This window comes from Notolepis coatsorum (genome assembly GCF_963971535.1).
Source record: "Notolepis coatsorum genome assembly, chromosome: 13".
NCBI lineage: Eukaryota > Metazoa > Chordata > Actinopteri > Aulopiformes > Paralepididae > Notolepis > Notolepis coatsorum.
This window is the reverse complement of record NC_140177.1, coordinates 71,419,030-71,442,705: the sequence shown is the minus strand read 5'-3', so window position 1 is coordinate 71,442,705 and position 23,676 is coordinate 71,419,030. Positions and strand designations below refer to the sequence as shown.

At 45.6% G+C, this 23,676-nt stretch overlaps 1 protein-coding gene across 1 annotated transcript in view; it reads right to left on the bottom strand.

The window, feature by feature from the left end:
• Positions 1-23,676, bottom strand: part of gpc5c (glypican 5c) — a gene marked incomplete at its 3' end in the record, with an annotated part of 386,127 nt that overhangs the window by 153,505 nt on the left and 208,946 nt on the right. Inside the window, 1 exon segment of the mRNA XM_084327706.1 lies at positions 4,765-4,928. Coding sequence (XP_084183832.1) covers positions 4,765-4,928 — 164 coding nt within the window.

Here is a 23,676-nt window from a genome sequence, read left to right as displayed (position 1 = left end):
ATAGATAGATTAAGAGAGAGAGAGAGAGAAAGATAGAGAGAGGTTACAGAGAGGTCCCCTGGGTCCATGCTTACCTGATCTTTCTCAGACTGCTATGTTTATCATTCTTGGAGGGTTTCAGGGGGAAGGAGCTGGGAATGATGGGAGTTGAAGTCCAAGGGGGATCGGGGGGGTTTGTTGCAAGCAAGGAGGATGCAGGGGTGGAAGAGGGAAAGATAAGAGAGAGAGAGAGAGAGAGAGAGAGAGAGAGAGAGAGAGAGAGAGAGAGAGAGAGAGAGAGAGAGAGAGAGCGAGAGAGAGAAGAAACAATAGTAAGGCATGACAGAGACACAGAGAGGAGGGGGAGAGGAGACAGTCAGTTGAACCTGGAAGAGATGGGTGAACCGTGCACATGCATAGACCAGACTAGACCAGACTAGACCACAAAAAAAACACACCTCACCACCAACACAAAGTTATGGAAAACATGAATGATCTGCAGAAGAAAAATACAGTTTTGCATATACTGTACTGTATGCAGAACCTCAGGTCAAACCATTTGGAGAAAATTACATCTTATACATGCGGTGGAATGCTCACAAGGAAAGACAGGAAACTCTTGGGGGGGGTTTGTTTTTTCAGTTCTCTATTTCGTTGTTAGCTTTATATCCCATTGTAATTATAAATGCATATGTGACTTCTGGTTCAAGCTATCTAAAAGAAAATAATATCTCATGCAGAAAGCTTGCAGTGGAATGGTCATGGGGAAAATAAACAAAACACGTTTTCATCTGTTCTGTTCTCAATTATCCTATAATTCTATGTTCCGTTCAATTCAGAGTCTTCCATAGTCTGCTTTGTTATGATAATATTCTAATGGTCCATGGTAAATGTTATTCTCTCCTATCATATTCCATATGTTTTATATTCTCCCTCCTGCACCGCAGTGGGCACTGCCATCTCTGTGAAGTGGCCCCAGCACTGTGCTCTGGTCAGGCCTGGCAGTGGGCTGGGAGAGGGGTCTATGGTCAGGCCTGGCAGTGGGCTGGGAGAGGGGTCTCTGGTCAGGCCTGGCAGTGGGCTGGGAGAGGGGTCTCTCTCTGGTCAGGCCTGGCAGTGGGCTGGGAGAGGGGTCTCTCTCTGGTCAGGCCTGGCAGTGGGCTGGGAGAGGGGTCTCTCTCTGGTCAGGCCTGGCAGTGGGCTGGGAGAGGGGTCTCTCTCTGGTCAGGCCTGGCAGTGGGCTGGGAGAGGGGTCTCTCTATGGTCAGGCCTGGCAGTGGGCTGGGAGAGGGGTCTCTCTATGGTCAGGCCTGGCAGTGGGCTGGGAGAGGGGTCTCTCTATGGTCAGGCCTGGCAGTGGGCTGGGAGAGGGGTCTCTGGTCAGGCCTGGCAGTGGGCTGGGAGAGGGGTCTCTCTATGGTCAGGCCTGGCAGTGGGCTGGGAGAGGGGTCTATGGTCAGGCCTGGCAGTGGGCTGGGAGAGGGGTCTATGGTCAGGCCTGGCAGTGGGCTGGGAGAGGGGTCTATGGTCAGGCCTGGCAGTGGGCTGGGAGAGGGGTCTCTCTCTGGTCAGGCCTGGCAGTGGGCTGGGAGAGGGGTCTATGGTCAGGCCTGGCAGTGGGCTGGGAGAGGGGTCTCTCTCTGGTCAGGCCTGGCAGTGGGCTGGGAGAGGGGTCTATGGTCAGGCCTGGCAGTGGACTGGGAGAGGGGTCTCTCTCTGGTCAGGCCTGGCAGTGGGCTGGGAGAGGGGTCTATGGTCAGGCCTGGCAGTGGGCTGGGAGAGGGGTCTCTCTCTGGTCAGGCCTGGCAGTGGGCTGGGAGAGGGGTCTCTCTCTGGTCAGGCCTGGCAGTGGGCTGGGAGAGGGGTATCTCTATGGTCAGGCCTGGCAGTGGGCTGGGAGAGGGGTCTCTGGTCAGGCCTGGCAGTGGGCTGGTAGAGGGGTCTCTAGTTAGGCCTGGCAGTGGGCTGGGAGAGGGGTCTCTCTATGGTCAGGCCTGGCAGTGGGCTGGGAGAGGGGTCTATGGTCAGGCCTGGCAGTGGGCTGGGAGAGGGGTCTATGGTCAGGCCTGGCAGTGGGCTGGTAGAGGGGTCTCTCTATGGTCAGGCCTGGCAGTGGGCTGGGAGAGGGGTCTCTCTCTAGTCAGGCCTGGCAGTGGGCTGGGAGAGGGGTCTCTCTCTGGTCAGGCCTGGCAGTGGGCTGGGAGAGGGGTCTCTCTCTAGTCAGGCCTGGCAGTGGGCTGGGAGAGGGGTCTATGGTCAGGCCTGGCAGTGGGCTGGTAGAGGGGTCTATGGTCAGGCCTGGCAGTGGGCTGGGAGAGGGGTCTATGGTCAGGCCTGGCAGTGGGCTGGGAGAGGGGTCGGGTTGCCATGAATGACGAGTGGCAGTGCCAGGGTAGTCCTCAGCTGGCACCAGTCAAGTGATTCATGGCTTCGGACAAGGTCACTGTGTGTGTGTGTGTGTGTGTGTGTGTGTGTGTGTGCGTGTGCGTGTGCGTGTGCGTGTGCGTGTGTGCGTGTGCGTGTGCGTGCGTGTGTGTGTGTGTGTGTGTGGTACTGAGGTGGGCAGTGGATCAGAGCTGGTAGTATTGCTGTCTGGGTAAACAGGAAATTGCTGGTCCGTCATGATTAATCTCCTCCCCCCCCTCCCTTCCGCCCCCCACCCCATCCACCCCCCAACCAGGACGTCTATGCCAGCTGCTATGCCAGGGTCGTGGTCGAGGGCATGGAATGGCGCGCCAAGCACAACATGCACACTAAGTTGTGTGTGTGTGTATATATGTGTGTGTGTGTATGTGTGTGTGTGTGTGTCTGTCTGTCTGTGTGTGTGTATTATGTATACGTGTGTCTGTCTGTCTGTCTGTCTGTCTGTCTGTCTGTCTGTCTGTCTGTCTGTCTGTCTGTCTGTCTGTCTGTCTGTCTGTCTGTCTGTCTGTCTGTCTGTCTGTCTGTCTGTGTGCGTGTGTGCTTGTGCGTGTGCACGCGTGTGTGAGTGTGCGTGCATGTGCATGTGTGTGCGCATGCGTGTGTGCATGTGCGTGTGCGCGTGTGTGTGTGAAAGAGAGAGAGGGAGTGCCGGGAGGCGGGATCTTCTGCCCTGTCATACTATCCATGGCCAGGAGAGAGGAGTGTGTGAGATGACATTTTGTGAATGTGGAGACAGCGATAAATCACTCAGACTATGTCCTTTAGAATAGGTCAATTTCCACCGGGCTTAGCTCCACTTAGCCGACAGTCTAGATGTCTACATACTGTAGCTGGAGGCCAACTTCACCTTCCAGAACGGGGGCACTGCTGGAACACTGCCTACTATGCATGTAACAAGCAACCCAACAGTTGTCCCCCCCCCCCCCCACAATATTACAGTGACCCCAACAGTTAAGAAGATTCGGTGTCTTAGACATTGTATGCTGCTGATGGGAAAGAAAACAACAGGTCTCATTCTGGATTATATGGATCAGTTGGGGGTAGTTTTTCGATGTATTTTTTTTATTTTTATTTTATTTATTTGAAATCTTTATTTCGAACATGCAATGAATACAAACAAACAATAACAAAAAGCAAAACAACTCAATCTACATGTTCAAAAAGGAGTAGGAAGAAATATACACTTATTTAATCCTACCCCTTTTCCACTACTCAAATGAGTGTACTATTTTAAAACATAAAAAAAAAAATATATATATATATATATATATATATATATGCAAAACAAAAAACTAAAACTATATATGTATAACATGAAAGAAATAAAATAGAAAACAAAATAAAAATGTAAACACCCGTGAATATCAAGTCCCTTCCTCATCCCTGTACCTTGTGAACATAATTTCCTTATACATCAGTTTGAATTGTCTCGATGTAAAAAAAATTGTGACCAAATATTATTCAAAAAGTTGTCATTTTTATTATTGAATATTATTAGTCATTTTATTATTAAATATTATTAGTCATTTTATTATTCAATATCATTAGTCATCATTTCATTATAAAATATTAGCCATTTTATTATAAAATAGTATTAGTCAGGGCGGCTGGGTGGCGCAGCGGACATTGCACTCGTCACCAACGCAAGAGACACCGGGTTCGAATCCGGCTGTCAGCGTTGCCTCCGGCTTGGGCCGGCCGTCATACTAACTCAATTGGCAGAGTTAGCGGGTGGAAGTCGATGGGTGGTAATCTGGATGTTGTGGACAGCGACTCCTACAGGTCGGTTGGGGGACGCCTGCACAGCAGAGACAGGAAATGGCGGGGCCTCCCACACGTTACACCTCGCCAATGAGTCCGCGCTGGCAGGTGAAAAGATGTGACAGGCTGCCCCCTCGTGTATCGGAGGGGACACGTGATGCAAGGCTTCTATCCTCCTTACAACCGACCAGTGGGGGGCATATGCGAGCAACGTTCAAGGCAGGGGAGGGGAGAATTGGAAACAGTGAAATTGGGATGGGTGAAAAATTGAAAAAGAGGAGAAAAAGTGGATAAAAAAATAATAATAGTATTAGTCATTGTATAATTAAATATTATTATTAATATTATCATTACATATTACAAGTCATTTTATTTTGATTAGGATTTTGTCAAGGGACCCCATTTTCATACCAGTCCCCCGTCCTCACTTAGGGGCACCAGGTCAGGAAAGCCTGGAATAAACAATCCTGAACAATCACTATGTGAAATTGAAAAAACAACAGTAGACCAACAGTCATTACATTTGATCCTTTTAAAATGAACAATAGATTCATGTTAAGTCCTGAATTTCCCTGAACCAGTCCCTTGCTGGGGCCTTACCTCCTCAGGTGGGCTAGCTGCCCTAGCAGCTGTTCAGGCGGGGGCAAGGAGGGGGGAGGAGACGGAGGGAGGGTGGATGATGTCGCGGTGGAGGTCGTGACCTCGGGGGTGGTGTGCGGCACGCCGGTAGGCTCTGCAGTAGACAGGCCACACACCTTGTCCACCTGTGGAGGGCAAAGGGGACAAACACACACCTGTTACACAACAGGAACACAGCAAGTGCACACAGACATGCACACAGGGAGCAAACAGTGCACCTGCAGATTTACAATGACTTTTCATTGATTTACGCAGATTTCTCCTGACGCTGCCCCTTGGACCTGGTGTGAAACCCAGTGGCGCATGTGGCACAGTGAGAGGACTGGAGCAGGGAATGAAAGAGTTATAGGCTAGAAAAGTGGAGTCAAAAGAGAGGGGAGTGGAATGAGGGATGTGATGAAAGGAAACGGTGTGATGAGTGAGTTATTGCCAGAGGTCTGACAGTCAATGGAGAAAATGTCCCCGCCTCTCTCTCACTCATGCACACACACGCACGCACGCGCGCGCGCGCACACACACACACACACACACACACACACACACACACACACACACACACACACACACACACACACACACACACACACACACACACACACACACACACACACACACACACACACACACACACACACACACACACACACACACACACACACACACACACACACACACACACACACACACACACACACACACACACACACACACACACACACACACACACACACACACACACACACAATGTCTGTTGGCAATGATGATCAGTATCTCTACTGGGCTATTAAAGCCGGCAGAGAGAGTTGAGGGGACGAGGGCCATGAAGAAAGAGATTCAAGTGCTTCACATCCAGAGACGCAAAATCAATGGCATCTCATTGGCTTAAAAGCCTCTGGGCAGCGGTTATTAAGTGGCCCTCAATTAGCTGTAGAGACAGACGCAGTCTAATGGCCCCCGAGAAGCTTCTTATAGTGATCAATGTCTACATGCTGCTGTGTGCGGAGAGATGAGTCATTATTTCGTGTCAGGGCGTTCAATCGCATTATTTAGCTCTTGATGTAATTATTTACTACTGCTACTGACAGTACAAAGTGTTGCCTTACAGTTAGGCATGATATGCTTATCTCCCGGTTTGATACTGTCACGATACTTGGGTGCTGATTCTGTTACGGTTTCACCTCCACAACCCTCTGTACCACCGTCACACCCCTCTGTGTCTGTCTCACCCTCCATGTCTGTCTCACACACCCACTGCACTTCGGCGCGCATTCTACGGGCGCGTAATCGGCACAGGTGATACAAATCACGCTGATGGATGGAGGCTCTGCACCTGTCTTCTAATCATCACGCTACACTACAAGATACCTGGATCTCCCTGCAGCCACGGTCAGGGACAAGGCCAAGCTGCAGCGGGTGATACGATCAGCGGAGAGGGCTGCCCCCTTCCCTCCCTCGAGTCCCTACATTCCTCCAGGGCCTTGAGGAGGGCGAGGAAGATCATGGCAGACCCCGCCCACCCGGGTCACGGCCTCTTCACCATGCTCCCCCACGGCAGGCGGCTACGGCTGCCCAAGACATTAAAGTCCCGCCACAGACTCAGCTTCTTCCCCTCAGCAGCTCGCCTGGTAAATGAGTCAGGTGTCCCCCTGCTCCCCCCCCCTCCCCCTCCCCCCTCTATGGCGAGCTGCTAGGGCTGGACCTCTGGACTTGAGCTGTGCTGCACTGTATCCATGTCCCCTACCACTGCACTTTACTGTCTTATTGTTGTCTCACTGTTCTGTCCTGTTTTGCACTTATTTATTGATCATTATTATTATTATGTTGTTCCTTTGTGAAAAAAAATCATGCACTGAAATGTCAAATCACGTTCCATTTGTACCTGTACAATATGGTGAATAAAGTCATCTGAATCTGAATCTGAATCCATTCATCAGCATCAGATCTTCTTTAACCTCTTAAGCCCGAAGCCCTATTTTCTGAAAATCCGCCTAAAATACATATCTAAGTAAATGGAATATTGCTCCACTTCTACAAGGTCCATTTGCATGTTCTTGGTATCTAGGGACATCTATGGACCTCAGTGAATGTATTCCCAGTGTCAGAAATATTGTGGTATATTACTAGGCTTGCTTAAATTGTAATGAAACAATTTCATTTCATTTCATTGCATCTTTGTCAGTGAATAACACCATGCTAAAATTGGCCAGACATGAGAAACTGCCACTGAGCTCGTTCAGTACCTTCTTGAGATCACGTGTACAAAGAATCTAAGGAAATGAATAAAGGGAAGATGATTAAACAGAAGGTTTTGTAGATACAGTACTGAATTCTCCCATCCGGACCAATGCAATTTGAAATATTATTATAGAATAGCAGGCTTATAAATTACCTTATTATAGCCAATTCGCACATTTATGGATTGTGCCAAATCTTTCAAATGACCGAGTTCAATTTGGATTTATATCACCAGGCGTGCATAAGGAACAGAGAATGAAATCTACTGTATGTAGATTTCCGTTTTTCTCCCATCCCAATGTTAGTCGTTATGCCAATTCCCAATCCCCTTCCTGGTCGTTGCGCACTCTGCCCCCTACCGTCGGTCTGGGAGGGCGGAGACTATCACATGCTTCCTCCGACACATGTGTACCCAGCCCACCGCTTCTTTTCACCTGGCAGCGCAGACTCTCACTGGGAGAGTGTAACGTGTGGAAGGGTCACACTACCTCTCTCAGATCCTTCCCTTGCTGTGCAGGCGCCCCGACCGAACTGTAGGAGTCGCTGTTTACAACGACCAGGACCCACCCCACCGGCTTTCCCACCCGCTGACACTGCCAATTGTGTCAGTATGGACAGTCGGCCAACCAGGAAGCACCACAGCTGGATTCGATCCCACTGTCTCTGTGGTGGTAGACAGACGCTTAGTCCACTGCGCTACCCGGCCGCCCCGTACAGTAGGTTTTTTAATGTTGCAAGAGCTCCGCCATTTTGAAACTGATTTCAAATCGGATTGTTGCTAAATGCTCAAAATAGTGGAGACAAACTAACTGCGTTCTGTCTTAGGAACCCAACTGTCATTCTGGAGTTATTTCCCCTGGTGGTTGGTATCTGCACTCACTGTTGGTCACGCCCCATTCCTGATGTGTCACTCCCTGTTCTGTCACCACTGGTCGCTGTCACTTTGCTGTCAATTACCCTGTCACTAATTGACGCATTGGAATGTTGGTGTTTGACTATATATTCACTTGTTGTCCTCTCTATCCCTGTCAAGGCTTCAGACCGTGTTTCGTGTGGAAGGAGCTGGAGATACTGCTGACCTTCTCACTCTTGATTATTCTCATGTATCTACCTCGCTCTCAAGTTGACGCCTGGCGTCTTTCTCTGGATTCCCTGTGCTCTGTGTTCTTACATTAAAAAGGCACCACTAAGGGGAGCTCCCGTAGCTCACCGCATATCTCGGCGCTATTTCTGCGTCGGGGAAAACCGTGCTCGTCACGGATCTGGGGTACACGAGTTCGATTCCCGGACCCGCCGTATTTTCTCAGAGTGTCTTCCCCTGCTCTTCATCCCGTTTCAACCTGTTTCTGTCGGTCATGCTTGACCAGAAAAGCGATAAACGCTAAAAAAAAAAAGTAAAAAAAAAAAGAAAAAGGCACCACTAAGAAAGAGCAATCATTCTCCGACTCATATTATTTCCTCCTCTACTGGACTCACAATTGCTTACCTCCACTGCAACCGTAACAGCGCTCCAATATATGCCAATAACGTTCAGTTTTGTGGTATATTATCCAGAGTAATAAGAGAATTAAAAAATATTCATAACAAGTAATTTGCTTACCGGGACTTAGAGGCCTTTGGGATGTGTATTAAAAAAAATTCCAACGCTCATTAAAAGCTCTGGATGTCCTCTTCAAAATGGCCTCAAAATGACTACATTTCCCAAATGGCCGGTAATTCAAAATGGCCGATCCCCGTGACATAACAACACAAAAACTAAAACTAAAATCTCACTAATAACACTTTAACCTATTGGTAAACAAACGTATTGATACAAATATACATTATAACTGCTGTTGTGACATGGTTATGATATTTATTCTTGAATACGTTTGAAAAATAAAACGATAATTTTATTAATCTGGAGAGCTTGATTTATGACGTGATGTCATCTGTGGAACCAGCGGTACCACACGGGCGGAAGAGGTTAAGAATGGTCTGGCAAGTATCCTCTAGATCAGGGGTTCTCAACCTTTCTGCTGCCAAGGCACCCCTGTGTTCAATAAAATATTCCAGGGCACCCCTACATACGATAAAGACTTTTCCGGTCCTGTCTTTTTTGCTACAATGATGACAAAAGTTCTTGCTTTCAACATAATGTTTATTTAAGAAACCGGGAAACACATTTGTGTATATATGCCTATATAATGCATTATTAACAGGTGTTTCAGGTCTAAATGGCTTAGTACTGTTGACATTACACTGCTTGTAGTAGTAAATCAAATAGCATATTTCTTTAAATAGAATTACAGAAAATTATCACTAAAGTGCTATATGTTGCAGCTGCACACTTTTCCATAAAAATAGCATATTTGGATAAGTGTGACCATTTCTCAAAAACTGAAAATCATGATTTTTTTTAAATACAGAAAAGGATCACTAAAGTGCTATCTGTTGCAGCTGCACTGTTCTCCATAAAAATAGCATATTTGGATAAGTGTGACCATTTCACAGAAAAGGATCACCAAGTTACCATTTCTCAAAAAATATAAATAAATACAGAAAATAAGCACTTGTTCACTCAGTGGACATTTCTAGCTCAATGCGAGGTCTGCTGCTGCTGCTGGCTAATAATACGGTCAATACGTGGGGAGATCTTTGACAAGGCAACACGCATGTCATCCTCAAGGCTCAACTTGGCCCTATATTTTGTTTTCAGAGCTGTCATGGATGAAAAGCCAGCTTCACACAGATATGTGGTGCTGAATGGTATCAACACCTTAACTGCTGCATCATGAGATACTTGGTACTCAGCACCACACTCTGAAACGAGCTCTCCAGGTGGTATCAGATGAGATTTCAATGAGTTCTTCCAAGAGTTTGGATGGAGATGTGTCAGGAAGCTTTGTCTCAATGTTGTCTGTAAAGGTTTTTTTTTATCCAGAGTAACTTGGTGATCCTTTTCTGTGTTTTATTAAATATTAAACAGTGAATAATTATTAAATAATTTATTTAATTATTAAATAATAAAGATTTTGAGAAATGGTCAAACTTATCCAAATATGGTATTTTCATGGAAAACAGTGCAGCTGCAACAGATAGCACTTTAGTGATAATTTTCTGCAATCCAAAAATAATAATATTTTTTATTTTATTTTATTTTTTATCTCAAGGCACCCCTGGCAGCTCTCTGAGGCACCCTTGTTGAGAACCGCTGCTCTAGATTATTTCCCGTAATGATGTTTTTGTGTGTTTGTTATGTGAATACTCACGTTGTATTTCCATGTATACAACCCTCTCGTAATGTTTTACATTCTATTTCTATCGCGTTTTTGTTGCTGTGTTTTTCCTTGTGGTGTGCCTATTTTTTCCGTGAAGACTTATTCTGTTTTTTTCTCTCTGTGTCATCCACAGTTCACAAACCCCAGTGCTCTCCACCAACCACGGTCATCCGCCCGCCAGGCTAAAAGACGCACACACACCACACTTGTTTTTTCTCCTTTTCAACGTTTTATTAAATGCCCTACGGCAGTGGTCACCAACCTTTTTAAGGCCAAGATCCCTGACCTCGGCCTTGGTGAAGGCAAGATCTACCTATTGAAGCGTTGAGAGAAAAAGACAGCCAAGATTGTACTTTAAACTTAATTACCTTTATTTGCCTGTATTCTAATTACATGCAATGCTTTGGTCCAACATTAAAACGTCAAAGTAGAACTGTAATATGTACTTTCTCAGTCAGTGCTAAGTGCAGTCATCTTATGCAGCATCACTTTTCACATCAAAACAAAAGTAGAACTGTAATGTGGACTTTCTCATATTATTAACATTGCCAAACATATTTACAATTATAATTTTATAAAGTAGAACTGTAATGTGGACCTTCTCATATTAACATTGCCAAACATATTTACAATTAGCATTTTATAAAGTAGAACTGTAATGTGTACTTTCTCAGTCAGTGCTAAGTGCAGTCATCTTATGCAGCATCACTGTTCACATCAAAACAAAAGTAAAACTGTAATGTGGACTCTCATATTATTAACATTATAAAATGCTAATTGTAAATATGTTTGTCAAAGTAGAACTGTAATATGTACTTTCTCAGTCAGTGCTAAGTGCAGTCATCTTATGCAGCATCACTTTTCACATCAAAACAAAAGTAGAACTGTAATGTGGACTCTCATATTATTAACATTGACAAACATATTTACAATTAGCATTTTATAAAGTAGAACTGTATCATGTGTACTTTCTCAGTTAGTGCTAAGTGCAGCATTGCTTTTCACATCAAAACAGTCATGTTTCTCATTCAAGTCACTAAGGCCCCGTTTAGACGGAAACGCTAGCAGGTGAATCCGCAAAAATATTTTTACGGATGTGCCTTTCGTTTATACGGAAACGGCGTTTTTACGGGGTGAAACCGCAAAAAAGTGAGACTACCTTCCAGGGTGGAATTCCTAGAAACGCAAAAGCTTTGCGCTTTCGTCTAAACTGTCAAACCGTATAAATCTGTTAAAACGATGACGAAAGGGTTGTCACGGCTCTGGTCGCGCGTACTGCTTACGTCACATGTAGCAGGTATGCGCCAGTAGCCGAGACGTAAACAAAGCAAGTATGTCTGACTATATCAACGGAGATCACCTGAAGGCTACATTGGCAGTACTTTTAACCCTTTCACTGCCACACGACAGAAGGTTAACCCTTTACTATCACACAACCGGTGTTCTGCAAAATCCTACTCCCTGCAGAATTCTACTGCCGAGCGCTCCTCCGGCTGTCGTGTGGCAGTGAAAGGGTTAAATACACAAGAATCTGTCCCGCGGCGTGACTGGACCCACTGTCTGTGAGTGACTCTGCTTTGGTGCAATCACATTCCCCATCCACAGTCTGCGAATCAGAGGCAGAGTAGGGCGGGTCTTCACAGCACGTCATGTGACATATGCGCCAATCGTGTGACAGTGGGGCTCCGTCGTCTCGAGTCGTTACAGCGTCGTCTGCACGCAGAATTCCATCCCAATACGCTCGTCTAAACGTAAAATTAAAAGTGAAACGGTTTCTGTTCACAAAACGCTCGTCTAAACGGGGCCTAAGTCAGTGTGATGGCTGTGACCGGATACTGTCTACAAGTGCTTTGTAGTTTGGCTCATAGCTACTGACTGCCAGTCTGAGACAGTCTGTGAGGTGTCTGTCAGTAAGGTGGCTCCTGTACTTTGATTTGATTATTTTCATCTGTGAAAATGACATTTCACAGAGATACGTGGATCCAAAGTAGGCACTCACTTTTAGTGCACATGCAGTGAGAAGAGGAAACTTCTCTCTGCTGACAAGTCCCCAAAAGTCAATGTCATTTTGTAAATCAACCATCTCCATGTCAACTCCACTTGGCCAAGTAAATACTTGCTGGAATGTGGCTGCTACCTGCTCTATATCAATTGGATTTTTTTTTTTAGACAAATGCAGCAATATCTCCCATGACATCTAACTCACTAAAACGCCGATTGAACTCTGTTGCCAGTTTGTCCAGGTGAGCACAGTACTGCTCAGGGTCAAAAGCATCATTTTCTTCCAATGCCTGTGCCATTTTCTCCAGGTTGGGAAAGTGCGTCAGCCTCCCATTCTTTAGGTGTGTGGTCCAAACACCGAGCTTGGCCTTGAACCCATTCACTGCGCTTATCATGTGGGGAAGGTGTCGGTCTCTTCCCTGCAGCTCGTAGTTGAGTGCGTTCAGTTTTGCGGTTATGTCTGTCAGGAACCCCAGGTCCAGTAGCCACACATTGTCTGACAGTTCCTTGTGCTCCTCGTTCCTTGTCGACAAGAACGTCTTGATCTCAGGCAGCAAGTCGACAAATTGCTGCAGCACTTTGCCACGACTCAACCACCGCACATCAGCAAGTCTCCGTAAGCGGCATTGAGCTCATCCAATACCGCTTTGAATAAGCGGTGCTGAATCGCTTTCGCTCGAATCGAGTTGACTAGTTTTACCACCAGTGTCATTACATGGGAAAAGTCCAACACCTTCCCAGCCAACTAGCCAAGGCCTGCTGATGGATAATTCACGAAGGAGGGGAAATCAGGGTCATTACGGCACAGTCCAATAAATCCATTGCGCCATGCTAGCGATCTCGCGTCACCTACTGTCACCACCTGTCATCAATTTTTTTGCGAGTCCACGTACCAGTACTATTCTCTTATCTGATTGGTCACTTTCATGCAGCGTCTGCGACACAACAGTCGCAGAGAGAGAGAGAGAGAGAGAGAGAGAGAGAGAGAGAGAGAGAGAGAGAGAGAGAGAGAGGGAGGGGCGCGTGCAAAACGTAGGCTATTTGTGTATTTATTTGTCTCACTTTCTATTATTTTTGGGACAGGGAAAGATCTACAGGGAAAGTCTCAAATATCTACGGGTCGATCGCAATTGACGGGTTGGTGACCACTGCCCTACGGGATTGAACAGTCTCCGGTGTTGTGCATTTGAGCCCACCTGTTACAGAGTCCTAGTGTAACGGGGAAGCCCGTGGGTATGTCCACAGTCACGGAAACAGGTGTGTTGACGAGTGACTGTGGCAATGCGGGCTGGTAAATTAAACTCACTTCCCCATAACAGGGTTAACAGACGCATAGGTACGGTAGTTAGGAGTGAATTCACTTCTTAGTGCAGCGGCCTGTGTCGTCGCCCGCGGACGCGGGAGCCCCCTGTTCGACTCCCCCTCGGGACATTCTCATTTAACATCAAACACAACGCAGACCCAGTATGATCCGTCACAGTGGTGCCGTGACCCGGATGTCCTGAGGGGCGTGAGTTTAGGGAGGTGAGTGTAACGGGGAAGCCCGTGGGTATGTCCACAGTCACGGAAACAGGTGTGTTGACGAGTGACTGTGGCAGTGCGGGCTGGTAAATTAAACTCACTTCCCCATAACAGGGTTAACAGACGCATAGGTACGGTAGTTAGGAGTGAATTCACTTCTTAGTGCAGCGGCCTGTGTCGTCGCCCGCGGACGCGGGAGCCCCCTGTTCGACTCCCCCTCGGGACATTCTCATTTAACATCAAACACAACGCAGACCCAGTATGATCCGTCACACTAACAGATTCAATATGTATTGCGATTCTTCAGGTATTGTTTAAGTATTGCGGCTTATGGGCTTATGCATGTGCTATAAGTATAAAGTATAAAGATACGCTTTTCAAAAAAAGTATGCAGTCCTCAAGTTGAAGTTTAAAAATTGCCACTTTTCTGTGCGCCAGTTAAGTGGATAAATGACCTTATTATGGCCAAGTCATACATCTATGGATCGGCCCAAATATCCTCTTTGCAATGGCAGAGTTAAATCTGGATTTAGTACCACCAGGCGCCCGTTACAGGGCAGAAAAGACTGTGAATGAAATATACTGTACAGTAAGTACAGTTACTTTTGTATAATGTCCATAGCTCCACCAATTTTTACCGGATTGAGACACGTTTTTTTTCTAGACATTTACAGAAAGGTAAAGAAACAATATATGTCGACTAGGGGTGTAACGGTACATAAAAACCACGGCCCGGTACGTACCTCGGTTTTGAAGTCACGGTTCGGTACAGGTTTTTGGTACAGTGAGGGAAAGTTTGGCTTTCCATGTTCCACTCAGGGGTGATGTAGTGTGCAGTAACTAATTGTACTTGTAGGGCTGTCAACGAATATTCTATATTGAAATTAATAATCGACTTGTTGTATAATAATACCGTTGTATTAGTTCGGTACACACTACAGCCGTACGGTACGGTACGGTACACACTGACACGGTTGGGTTGGGTACGGATACCTTTACACCCCTAATGTCGACCCATGAGATATAATCACGATTTCCCTGTCAATACTTTTTGTTCACGTCAAGCGGCTGCAGCTTCGACAGCAGCTGGTGTGAGCTGAGCTGAGTGGCATCATGTCCTGTTTATAAGCTCATATTTCACTAATAACACTTAAAATCATTGCTAAACCAACGTAGTGCTGAAAATATACACTTTGACTGCTGTTTTGATAGGGTTAGGGTATTTACTCTTATCATTACTCTTTACTCTTTGAAAAAGAAACACATCACTTAATACGGACTGTATTTGTGACGTGAAATAAATCTCGGTACCGGGCCGATCGGGCTTAAGAGGTTAATGATACAGTGTGAGGGGGCGGTTAGGTGGTCGAGCGGAGATTGCGTTCGTCACCAGCCCCGGAGCTGTGAGCTTGGTTCGCCTGTTCGAATCCAGCTCACAGCTCCGGGGTTGTCACCAGCTTGGCTGGCCGTCTGCACTGATACAATTGGCTGTATCAGAGGGTGGGAGAAGCTGGCGGGGTGGGTCCGGGTCGTTGTAAACAGCGGATTGGACGTGAGGGGGATAGTGTGGTCCTCCCACACGCTACGCCCTCTCAATGAGAATCCGCGCTGCCAGGTGAAAAGAAGCGGTGATTGGCTGGACGTGTGTCGGAGGAAGCACGTGGTAGCCTCCACTCTCCCAAATGATCTGACTGTGGGGGGTAAAGCGCAGCGACCAGGAAGGGACTGGGAATTGGCATACGACTAACATTGGGATGGGAGAAAATCGGAGGAAAATGGAGGGGGAAAAAGACCAATAAAAAAAAAAAAAAAATGATACAGTGTGAATTGTGGGGCACTAGGACCTGCCAGTCACCGTACTGGACCTGCCAGTCACCGTACTGGACCTGGCAGTCACCGTACTGGACCTGCCAGTCACCGTACTGGACCTGGCAGTCACCGTACTGGACCTGCCAGTCACCGTACTGGACCTGCCAGTCACCGTACTATCTGTAGAGCAGTGCGCTGTGCTGCGTAAAGCCGCCAAGAAGCTCTGTTCATCCACTCACAGCCCTCTCCCTCATGCTTCTTAAAAAGTATGTTGCCTTAATAAATAACAGCAAGTAGCGTATTGAATGAAAGCCAAGATCAGTTTCACCGGTGAAATTATTTGTCATTTGTAAAGTGTATGATGTCTAGGCATGTCGCTGTGTGCTATAGGCATGTCGCTGTGTGCTATACTGTAAACTGTATTATGTCTAGGCATGTCGCTGTGTGCTATAGGCATGTCGCTGTGTGCTATAGGCATGTCGCTGTGGGCTATAGGCATGTCGCTGTGGGCTATAGGCATGTCGCTGTGTGCTATAGGCATGTCGCTGTGTGCTATAGGCATGTCGCTGTGTGCTATAGGCATGTCGCTGTGTGCTATAGGCATGTCGCTGTGTGCTATAGGCATGTCGCTGTGGGCTATAGGCATGTCGCTGTGGGCTATAGGCATGTCGCTGTGTGCTATAGGCATGTCGCTGTGTGCTATAGGCATGTCGCTGTGTGCTATAGGCATGTCGCTGTGTGCTATAGGCATGTCGCTGTGTGCTATAGGCATGTCGCTGTGTGCTATAGGCATGTCGCTGTGTGCTATAGGCATGTCGCTGTGTGCTATAGGCATGTCGCTGTGGGCTATAGGCATGTCGCTGTGTGCTATAGGCATGTCGCTGTGTGCTATAGGCATGTCGCTGTGTGCTATAGGCATGTCGCTGTGTGCTATAGGCATGTCGCTGTGTGCTATAGGCATGTCGCTGTGTGCTATAGGCATGTCGCTGTGTGCTATAGGCATGTCGCTGTGGGCTATAGGCATGTCGCTGTGTGCTATATGCATTGCAGATCTTCTCCGCACATACAGCTTGGACGACAGCTCATTAGATCAACCTGGTTCACCCAATCATAAGCAAGCAATGTATGGATGTGCATAAAGTGCATGTGTGCATGCAGGTCATTGGATAAAATCAGCCAAATCATATGTCCTTCCGTTAATGACATTATCGTGTAGTTTTTATTTAAAATACATTGCATTTATAGGATTGGACTGTGTGAGTGGACTTATGTAGAGAAGGCTATGTGTGACATCAAAGCCACGGCTGAAGTTCCTGTCAATCTGCGAGCCAGTCCAGGCCTCTCCTCACCAGAGGAGGTGTTTAAGAGGGCTTAAAAGAGCTCTAAAACAATGGAATCCACAAAACACACACAGGCTCTCTCCATATGGTCTGAGTGGGAATGTTTGTGTACGTGTGTGAGTATGCAAGTGTAAGTGTCTGTTTGTGTGCACACGTGCGTGTGTGTGTGTGTGTGTGTGTGTGTGTGTGTGTGTGTGTGTGTGTGTGTGCGTGCTACACGCATGCATGTGTTTGTGTGTGTACACATGTTCAGAGGCTGTGAGTTAAGCAAGCCTAGAAGCAGCTGAAATATGCGTTAACGGTTACAAAAGTGATCTTGGTCAGGGTCCATATGCCAGCCTGCTATTAATAGTCTTCCTCCTCTGGGGGGAGGGGAGGGGGGCAGACCCCTCATCACATGGGCCGTATAAATGAAGGCTATTCCCGACTACCAGGGACTGTCAATGACACTGTCAATGCCTGCTGACACAAGCGTCCTGTGGCCCTTTCTAGAGAGAGAGAGAGAGAGAGAGAGAGAGAGAGAGAGAGAGAGAGAGAGAGACTCCTGTTTCGTTGACTTCCAAAAAGCATTTGACTCAATTTGGCACGAGGGTCTGCTGTACAAACTGTTAGATAGTGGCATTGGAGGGAAAACCTACGACCTCATAAAGTCAATGTACACCAACAACACATGTGCTGTGAGGTTTGAGGGAAAGCACACAGACTTCTTCCCTCAACGCCGTGGGGTTAGACAGGGGTGCAGTTTGAGTCCAACCCTCTTCAACATAGGGCTGGGCGATATGACGATATTATATAAATATCGGGTACAGTTCATTAACGATACACTTTTTAAACGTATCGTGGATATCGTGATGTTTTGCCCAAGAGGCTTGTGTCGCGTCAATCTGGTCCACACGTTGACACTTTTGAACAGCGCCGCCCCACACACACTACTGCATCAAAAGTGACTACTTATGATAACAAAGGCATTCGTTTTGTGGCATTAACGTTATAATAATAATAATGCAGGACCTGTTCAGAGGTCTCTATATAGTTACACTTTCAATAACATCAGCGTATTTACATAGTGCCGACCGAGGTCGACCTAGATATAGCAAGCTCGTTCATATCTCAGCCTGTGCTGACTCAGTTGTGCCCATTCTGCGGTCTGTTAATAAAGTTTTCAATCAGACAGATGTATGGAAAGGCTTTTATTATAACATCCGTTCCAGTAAAATCATTATGCCTCCAGTCGTTTAGTCCTTCTGCGGAGCTAAAAGCTAAACGTCGGTCGCGGCGAGCTGCCATTGTTATTGTCATTGAGCTCTCCAATGGCGGAAGTAAAAAATAAATACGCGCTTTCCGATTGGTGCTAACAGCAGGGCGGGTGCAAGCGATGTGACGTAATTGGCAGACGCGACTGTCAATCAAAATGATTCTGTTTGCCGACTGAATGAATGAGAACGTTATTAAAAGATTGCAGCATGGGTACAATACAGTACAGCTCAATACAACAACAGTCAACAGCGGACTGGAGGATGCAGACCAGAGAAAGACTTTCGTCTTGTTTACATCAGGGTCCCCCATTTTCAATTCATCATATTTCATATCTAAATCATATAATATCTCATTGCTAAATATATGCAATATATAATCTAATAATCCAATAATCTAAATCTAATATATAATATAAAAATGCTAAATGCATGGGTATTTTATTTTGTCTTTAATGTTAGCTTGCAAACTCAAATACTGTCTTGGTAAGCCTCATAATGAATTTTGGGGAAAAAAAGAAAAACATCGTGATGCGTATCGTGTATCGCCGAAAGGTCAGAAAATATCGTGATATCATATTTAGGCCATATCGCCCAGCCCTACTTCAACATATACATAAATGAACTGGCAAAAACATTGGAACAAACTGCAGCACCTGGCATCCCCCTAGCAAACACAGAAGTAAAATGCCTACTGTTTGCAGATGACCTGGTGCTGCTGTCCCCAACAAAAGGGCTACAACAGCACCTTGACCTTCTGCACAAATTCTCCCAGACATGGACACTGACAGTAAACCTAAACAAAACTAAAATTATGACATTCCAAAAAAGGCCCAGCCTACAACAACAAAAACACAAATTCCTCCTAGACAAAATGTCCCTAGAACACACAAAAAACTACACATATCTCGGCCAAAACATCAGTGCTACAGGGAACTTCAATCAAGCTGTGAACGACCTGAGAGACAAAGCAAGAAGGGCTTTCTATGCCATAAAAAGGAACATCAAGTTAGACATTCCAATCAAAATCTGGCTCAAAATATTAGACTCCGTCATAGAACCGATTTCCCTATATGGTTGTGAAGTCTGGGGCCCACTTGCAAACCAAGACTTCACCAAATGGGACAAACACCCAACTGAGACTCTGCATGCAGAATTTTGCAAATCCATTCTCCGCACCCAACGGAAAACGCCAAATAATGCATGCAGAGCAGAACTAGGAAGATACCCACTAATCATCAAAATGTAAAAAAAAAAGCGACCCAGACACACTCCACAACATAGCCCTCACCCACAGAGAGACCCTCGATAGATGCCCACTCAGCCAGATGGTTCTGGGACTCTGCTCACAAACACAAGCAGAGCCACCAGACATAAACCACACTGGACTAAATCAAATTATAAGAAAACAAAAAGAAAACTATCTGACACATTGGAAAGAAACAACCCAAAACCAGAGCAAATTGAAATGCTATTTGGCCCTAAACAGAGAGTACACAGTGGCAGAATACCTGAGCACTGTGACTGACCCAAAACTAAGAAGATCCTTGACTAGGTACAGACTCAGCGAGCCATAGGCATACCTGGCTCCCAAGAGAAGACAGACTGTGCACCCACTGCACACAAGATGAGGTGGAAACCGAGCTCCACTTCTTAACAACCTGCCCACTATACCAAGACATCAGAGACATATACTTCCCACAAATTGCAAACACCCAAAGAGACTTTGAAAACATGGACAATAACTCAAAACTCCCATACCTACTGGGAGAAATACAAGAATGTGCAAACACAGCAGCAAGATTTGTGAGCTGCTGTGACAAGAAAAGGACATCCAGCGGAATACAACCACCATAAAGACAGTACAAGAAATTCCGTCTGTAATGTACTGATTTCTTTTGTTTTCTCTGTTTGATTGTTTTGTTTTGTTTGGCTTTGGCAATGTAAACGTATGTTTCCCATGTCAATAAAGCCCATTTGAATTGAATTGAATTGAATTGAGAGAGAGAGAGAGAGAGAGAGAGAGAGAGAGAGAGAGAGAGAGAGAGAGAGAGAGAGAGAGAGAGAGAGAGAGGTGTGAAACATGGAGGGGGGGTGACCTGCTACCAAAACAAAAAAGGTCCTTCAAAACAATGCGTACATTCAGCGACCGCTGGGACCTGGATTACATTTTTATTAATGCCTTTATTTATCCTCAAAGAATCGTTGAGGGCAGGCCCTGGTGATGCCCAATGATGTAAATTTTAAATAATGTTTTTATTTTTTTTTATCCACTTTTTCTCCCATTTTCTATATTTTCTCCCATCCCAATTTCGTATCATCCAATTCAACCCTCCCCTGTCACGAACGCTGTTTCTTGCCTCCCACAAGCCGGCTGCAATGTGGACTAAGTCATACATAGCACAAGTCCCCTCCGGTACTTGAGGTAACAGCAGTCGCATCTTTTCACCTGCGCAGCTCGATCTCTCAGTGGCAAGGAGTAACGCGTGGGAGGCTCACGCTGCCCCTGACACATCCTGATTCTACTGCGCAGGCGCACCAACCGACCTGTAACGCCCGATCCCCACCCATCAGTTTCCCACCCCCTAATACGGCCAATGTGTATTAGTATGAACGACCAGCTAAACTGAAAGCAATGTGGAGCGCTGGGCTCGAACAGGCAAGCCCAGCGTCTCTGTCATTCGTGGTGAGCGCCTTGCCCACTACGCCACGTAGCCGCCCAAATTTTAAATAACTTAAAAAGACACAGAATAATAAAATATACAAAATAAATAAACAATCAATTAAAACATCATGGAATTTAAATCATGGATTTAAAATGTCCAAGCGTTATCAAGTTCTTATTTTTTAAGTTCATTTGTAGAGTTCCAAGTGGTGAGAGAAAAAAACTAAAGGCAGCTCTTCCAAACTCAGTAGGAACTTGAAGGACCTGCAGCGGAAGCCAGTCATTGGACTGCGTGTTGGTGTGGTCCAGAGGACCAGTATAGCTTTTTTATTTTGTCATAATTTTTTTTAATACAAACATACAAACAAAAACAGCACTTGTGAAAAGAAAAGAAAAACTAAAAAGGCCATTCACCGATCTTATCATTCAAAACACACAACGTCTGTCCTCGTGGGCCTCACCAACTCCCACCATCTCCCCCACCTCTCCTCAAACCATTCCCAGTGTTGTCTCAACGCACACATCAACTTTTCCATCACATAGATCTCATGGATCACATCCATCCTTTCTCCCTCCGTCAGCACCACCTGACTCCTCCACTTCCTTGTGAGAGCTTTTTTCATTACCACCCTTAATATGTTCGAAATCAGGGGTGAAAAGTAATTGAGTAATTGTACTTTGTTACAATACTTAAGTACTGTTTTTGGGGATTTGTACTTTACTTTAGTATTATTAGATTTGTATACTTGTACTTTTACTCAATTACATTTCAGAGAAAAAAAACATACTTTTTAAAATGCAGACCTACAAAGTATAAAGTACAAAGTATAAATCTCGCAGGTCCAACCATTTTAATTAGTATATTTGTTTCTCTGGCCGAACTAATGTTAACTTTATTAATCCTGCGGCCGCACTTTATTTAAAAACAGCCAATCAAATCTGCATCAATGGAAAATTAACCCGCCCATACCCATGCTGATTGGTCCTTGTGCAAGACTAGAAAGCGGGACAGTCAGAGTGACAAGCTACAGAAGATGGCCACAAACGATAGTACGAGTGATGAAGAGGACGAAACGGAACATTTCATTGCCCCGGAATAAAAAAAGGTTTTTACTTTTACTTTTAGGTCCCCCAATTGGGGGACCCTGCTTTTCTTTATCATAAATCGATCAATAGAGACCGTATTAGATCCCCAAATGTATCAGATCATGGGGTATCATTGGAAAGCCACACTCATTGGCTACAACCCTGTCCAAAGATTTTTGAGATCGCCAAATGATTGACGGAGCTAGAGCCCCCTGAGGTTGGGGGTGGTAATGTGTACTTTGTCACCTGAAAGGGCAATTGACAGGCAACAAATAGGGCTATAATTTTATTTGTATATTGTATTAAAGGAAATGCACACCCGAGCCGCTAGAGGTCAGCAAAGTGGTGCATCGCGAATCGTCCTCGTGAGTGCCCACATGTGGGCCCTTGGATGTTAAGAGGTAATGTTTTTATTTAAAAAAAGAATAAAGACCATAACCCTATCAAAACAGCAGTCAAAGTGTATACAGTGTGTAAATTTTTACCGATGTTTTGTAAGATTTACCGAAAATAAGAATTTATCGGAAAAATGCTAATTATATCTCTTTTATCGTAAAACCGTGAGGAAATGACTAAATCCAGATGTTGACAGAGTCACCTGGGGAGCAAAATAACTGGTCATGACAACGAGGTCCTCTTTAGCCTTAACTGGCGTGGTTTATTTCATATGTACATTTCCACCACAAGACCTGCTCTCCGTGAGAGCTAGAGTGAGAGAGACAGAAGGGGAGGGAACATTCCCTTATACCTGCTACCTGACGTCAGCTGCTATAGCTGCGTCTCCTTACGCCTATAGCGCCCTCTTGTGGAACAGTTAAAGTGCAGTTATATTCAATCAATTCAATCGGCACACAGGGTTTCTGGCAAGTGCAATGGTTCCCTGGTTGTCTTCATAAACAACAGTTTTCTTATATACATAGGTATCCATTCCTTCGAGCAGTTGTTCTAGATAAATACATTCCTGTATTGTCAAAGCTAGAGCTAGATATTCGGCTTCAAAGGTTGATAGTGCCACTGTGGGCTGTTTCTTTGTTTTCCATGAAACCAGTGAGCTGTCTGTACCCATACTCACACAATACCCTGTGGTACTTCTCCTGTCTGTGGCGTCTGCCGCCCAATCTGCATCACTATAGGCTTGAAGCCCTAAGCCCTCGCTGCTCTTTCTGAAACAAAGCTATTTATCGGCTGTGCCTTTGAGATAACGAAAAACATGTTTTGCTGTAATTCAGTGCTCTTCTGTGGGATCAGCAAAATGCTGTGATAATTTACTCACTACAAAACATAGGTCAGGGCGAGTACATGTTGTCAAATAAATGAGGCTACCTACAGCTTCTCTGTACATTTTTACATCTGTCAATTTCTGAGCATCCTCTTTGTAGTCTAGCTTTTGATCACATGGTGTTTCCCTAGTTCTACATTCTTCCATGTCAAAACGATTCAGGATCTTTTCCACATATCTCTTCTGGGATATTTTTACACAACTGGCAGACTGTTCGAAGTCCATGCCTAGAAAATGTTTAACCTACCTAGGTTTTTCATTTTGAATCTGGTGGAGAGCATACCTTTCACCTGCTCTAGGTTTTCTAGTGTTGTCTGCTGCGATGATTAAATCATCCACCCAAATCACAATTATCACTTTTCCTGACTCTTTTGACTCCTTTGTGTAAACACAGGGGTCTACGTTCCAATTTCGCCCAGACTGT